This window comes from Phalaenopsis equestris, unplaced genomic scaffold (genome assembly GCF_001263595.1).
Source record: "Phalaenopsis equestris unplaced genomic scaffold, ASM126359v1 Scaffold000656, whole genome shotgun sequence".
Lineage (NCBI taxonomy): Eukaryota > Viridiplantae > Streptophyta > Magnoliopsida > Asparagales > Orchidaceae > Phalaenopsis > Phalaenopsis equestris.
The window spans coordinates 122,677-128,063 of NW_018165096.1; the positions used below are offsets into that span (position 1 = coordinate 122,677).

Below are 5,387 nucleotides of genomic sequence, written 5' to 3' on the forward strand. Positions count from 1 at the left end.
TAGGGAAATTTTGTTCTACGTCGAGAAAGCAGAGAATTGATGTATTACTTCAAAGACATGGATTAAAATTTCAAGGAAATAATTACCTCATCATTTCCATTTCGCTGCTTTTGAAACCAATTAAAATTTGAAACCTGTAAACACATTTTATATAAATTAAACAAATCAACCAATGTTTTCAAATGTAGCAGATAAAACCTAACATAGAATATGAAGAATTGATTTGGAAATAATAGAAAAATAAAGCAGCTGGTAAAAGCTTATCTGCATTGACAAAGAAGTTAGCACAGGATCCGTAAAATAAACTGCAAGGATTCATGATTTGCTGCATTAGGAATTGCAAATAATGGCACCTGATGGGGATGACCCCTACCACCTATGCTCAACAAAATTGGCATCATTATACGGCTCTACCAGCGAACTTCTGTATTTAATCTTCTGTTATATTTTAAGTTGCTTGCTCCATGTAAGCTTTTTATACAATTAAATTATGGCAAGCTTCTACTTCTAGTTGATGTCATCTAATTCTCCATCCAAGTTTCTTGCAACAATAATGTTTTCCAAGTAATATTTTTTGTAAGTTCGCCGATTATCCAAGTTAGTATCTTGGGCTTCTTCTACAGAAAACCAAAAAACTTTTGTGTAATTGACATCAGCAAGTAAATTTAGGAGTTCAAACTTCATTAGCCTTCTAAGTCTCCAATATAATGTATCACCCGTACAGTTCTCTTCTAAACAGTTTTCTATTAAATATGCTCTTATAACTGCTTTATCTTCTATTAGATGTGAGAAGCAAAGCATTTCTATAAAACCCAGCATCAGTTTGGTATCAGAGAATTCAAAGATCAGTACATCCCACCAACAATACATTGCCATCAATAATCAAGGGAAGAACCAGACTTTTTCTCAGAGTGGGCAAAATTTTAAATAATTAAATCAATAATAGATAAATCATTAAAATACATAAAAATTATTATTTTCAACAAATAAATAATTAATAAGTTTAACTCAATAATTAACTAATCCATTGAAAAAATCTAATTAAGTTGGATATTTTTTTATAGGAAATGGGCAAAAGTTGAAAATTGAGAGTGGACGAATTTATTAAAAATAGCATATTCTTAAGACAAAAAAATAACATTAATGGTAGGCAATTGCACCCCCAAGGCATAAGGTAGTCCCGCCCACGCATCTCACCATCCAAGATCAGCGTATACCACCTAAAATACAACACCAATATATCACCATCAATTGGTTTTGCAAACTTCCATTTTCATCTTAGCTTAACATATTCCACAATCATCTTAAAATCTCAAATTCCTCTGATTTCTACAACCAACGAACAGACTTGGAAAAGTAAGCAACACAAAACAAACCACCGCTATTTTCATTTACCTTACAGTGTGAAGCCTACCCATAAAACTATAAAATCAATATAACGGTTAGCCCTCGTGTTGTTTTAAGTTTTCATGCAAGCCAAAAACCAAATGAGAAAAGTTTATTAAAAAATTTTACCCATTTTGCCTTGAGGTGTGCCTCAAAAATGAATGAATCTACTTTAAAACAGGTAAACATGTAACAAACTTGAAGAGTGAATAATTCTAAATGGTTATCAATTATTTTACATATGTCTCCCTCCTCCACATCAACTTACTCAACCTCCATTTTCCATGAGAAAAATAAAAGTGACAAAAGAAATGTCACAGATACTAGAAATAGCTCCATTTTTCATGTGAAAAAGAAAAATAACAAAAGAATATGTCAAATCAACCAGAAACAGATTGTCCAAGTTATCAGAACATCTAGCATATTGAACCTTTAGATGAGTTATCAGCATGAAATATTTTGATTACTACACCTGGCTGATCATTTCTGCTCCCAGGAAATATTGGCATTTCAGATCTAAAGCAGATTTTATATATATGGAAACATAAGGGGTTTTAAGAAAATGAATTCAAAAATATCTTCATTGCTAATCAAACTCAACATTTGAAGATCAAAATTATAAATTCTTCTTCTTCTACATCACTGAAAAGGTCTGCAGTTACTCCAATTCAAGATTTCAACTTTCAGGAAAAAAAAATGATTAATTCAACCGTGTTCCAAACCAATTCTATAATATATCAACCTCCTCAATGTCAATAATTTATTATAAATGAATTTTGGAAGGTAGATTAACTTCTGAGAAATGATTTTAAGAAAAAAAATCAGCATAAATGGCTCAAACTGGAACTAAAATCAAGGAGCAAAATTGAAGGACCATCAATGTCATAACTTGAGACAAAGTCACAAACTAAAATTCAGATACTATGCTCCAATTTTTAACTAAATCTTCTTGTTGGAGAGAATGATAATTTGCATTGTGGAGAGAGTGATAATCTACTGTGCAGGCATAGGCTGATGATGATAGGAATCTAGATGGCATTTCGAAGCTAAAAGGGATATTACATTTATGGAGTCATAAGAAAGGATTTCATCAACAATAAATTCAAATATGTCATCATTTCCAGTCAATTTTAAAATTTTAAAATTTTAAAATTAATTTTATGAATTTTTGTCTCCAGACATCCATCACTACTAATGTCGTGCTTTAATCAGATTGAAAAGTCTAGATTTTAGACAAAATGGATTAATTCCACTCTCTTTATATCCAATTAGAGACTATCATGATCATCATCAAGAATTTGTTATACACAAGAATTCAAAAGATAGATTAACTAGCAAGAAATCTCTTTAAAAAATTTGAATATTGGGCCTGAAACCAGAACCAAAATCAACAATCAAAATACTGAAAAACCACAAATATTGTAATCGGAACAAGATTTCAAGATTTCCTTCTAATCTTATTTTTTAAATAATCACCCAGACATTCTCAAATATCAAGGCTTAATATAATGCCCTGGATTTTATTTTCTGAAAGCCTGTAACATATTTGACATTTTTTTTACCTTCACAAAAAATCCGCCTTGACGTGGACAAAGCTAGGCCAAAATTTTCATAGCACTATAACAAGTAAGAAACATTTCTTATTGCTCAGGGCAATCCCTAGTTCAAATCCCGCGCATCATTAAAAAAAAAAAAAAAAAAAAACTAATTTTTACATCTTTAAACCCACTGTTCCATACTAATCAACAGATTTCTAATCATTTACTCTCACGATTCCGTATTCAGCAATCAATATTGCTCCCAGGTAGAAGACTTGTGACGCCACATTTCAAGCCAAAAATTGAAAATTGAACTTTATGATCGGGGTTTCGAGCAACCTAGGGTTAGAAAGAATACCTCAATCTCGGCGGTTGGAGAGGGAGTGTTGAAATTATCTGAGAAAGAGGCGAGGGAACAAATCACCGCAACAATCGTCAAAGAGAAAGTCACGATCGCGTTCGCGCGCTGCCCGAATGAATGCATCGCTTGCCTCGTTCTCCGCTTCTTCTTCACTCGTCAGGTCAACTAGCAGAACCCTAGAGATTTTTTCCTTCTCAGGGTAAGAAAATCTACTCCTGAACTGTAAGATGAGTTTATCAAACGATGATCTCAGCCATCCATTTTAAATTAGCGTTTTAAACATGGGCAAGATAACATTTAAGCCGTCCATTGAGTTTTCTCAAACCTTGTGCCCGGCAATAATTTGTCTAGTTTGATTTGGAGCATTTGAATAAATAGGATACATGAAATTTTGACATGTGGAAGCACTAATGCAAATAAATTTTAAGTTCATACCTTAATCACTATTTTTTTTCCTCTTATTGTGCTCTTTAGCAAGTATTTTAAAGCTCCTCTTGCATACACAAATTTTAAGTTCATACCTTAATCACTATTTTTTTTTCTCTTATTGTGCTCTTGAGTAGCAAGTATTTTAAAGCTCCTCTTGCATACGTCAAAACTGCTAACACAAATTTCAAAGCAATAAGACTGTCAAGAACGGCAGCCGGGTAATCGAAGTGACAAGCTGAAGAAAAATGGTCTGAATCAGTTGTTCAACGACCGACGGCTCTATCGGGTTGACAAACCCCTTGTAGTCGATTAACCAAACTAAAATGCATCATTATGCTATGATCGTTGTATTACATTTGAACGACAACATGAACCTTGTATTAATTAGCACATTAACTGTATTAAGGGTGTTTTTCATAAATGTTTTCTTCTTTTTGTAATTGTACAAACAGACTCGCTATAATTAGGAGGTCCAAAGATGAATAAAGGGACTTTTTCCCCTGACTCATCTCTCAAGAATTTTTTCTTTGCTCTGCTCTCTCTCTCTCTCTCCTACTCTCCTTATCACGGCTCTAACTCTAGGCATGTTTTATCTGAAGAATAGTTTATGATTCAGCAATTACCTTATTTATCACCGATATTGACTTTTTCCCCTGACTCATCTCTCAAGAATTTTTTGTTCGCTTTGCTCTCTCTCTCTCTCTCTCTCTTACTCTCCTTATCCCGACCCTAACTCTCTTGGTGTGTTTAATCTGAATAACAGTTTATGATTCAGCAATTACTTTATTTTATCTCTGATATGAAGACTCTCAAGAATTGGATCCAAAAAAGCTCTTGGAGGCAAAGACATCAAGCATATAAAGGGGAAAATTTATTAGTTGTACTCAGATTACTCAAAGGGAAATGACACTTGACAAAGATACTAATCATGAAAATTTTGATATTCATGAAAGCAATGAGTAGGTCCTGAATGAGGAGGTGAACCTTATGACTATCTAGGATGAGTAAGCCTTAAATAAGGAGCATAAAACTTCTGTTAAGAAATTATAAAATTTCTTGTAGTTATTAACCTAATTTTGTACTGGCAAACACAAATGCACGTGTCATGTAAATAATACCAAAAATAGAGTCCAAGATCAATCTCACGAGGAATAAAAGTTAGTTTTTATATTGAAGCTAAGCACTACCTAAGGAACTCATTTGAAATGCTTATTGCTGACCTCCATATCTGTTCTATAAATCAACCCGAGCAAATATAATGAAAACAATCGATGGTGAATATGATAACACGTGATTCATGCCCAAATCAACTTGACGACAACGATCTACTCAAAATATCATTTGATCATGAAATATACTTTATCGTAACATCCATGACATCGAAATTATCTAAGAAGGTGACTTTTTATGAATAAAAATAGCATATGTGAAGAAAAAGACGTGTCACAAACACAATGCATGAGATTGGAGCATAAATCATCTCGACATCAGCCGCATAGCCCAAACATAGTCGGATCACAATACATACAACTCTACTGTGTCTAGAATGTTAGAAATGCTAAAAAAAGTATGCCCATATCACCTTGGTTCAAATGGACGTGAAACATGAATTTTGCCTACACTCAAAACCAATAACTTGCAAATCGAGACTAATGAGCATATATATATATATA

General features: G+C 33.1%; 1 protein-coding gene across 1 annotated transcript in view; it reads right to left on the reverse strand.

Annotated features, from left to right (window-relative positions):
* The window catches only part of LOC110030104 (signal peptidase complex subunit 3B), a 34,464-nt gene extending 30,936 nt beyond the window's left edge, over window positions 1-3,528 (reverse strand). Inside the window, exons 1-2 of the mRNA XM_020732674.1 lie at window positions 3,283-3,528; window positions 87-134 (exon numbers count right to left, since the gene is read on the reverse strand). Coding sequence (XP_020588333.1) covers window positions 87-134; window positions 3,283-3,408 — 174 coding nt within the window. The 5' untranslated portion in view covers window positions 3,409-3,528. The remainder of the gene's footprint in view (window positions 1-86; window positions 135-3,282) is intronic.
* Window positions 3,529-5,387: the final 1,859 nt, after the last annotated feature.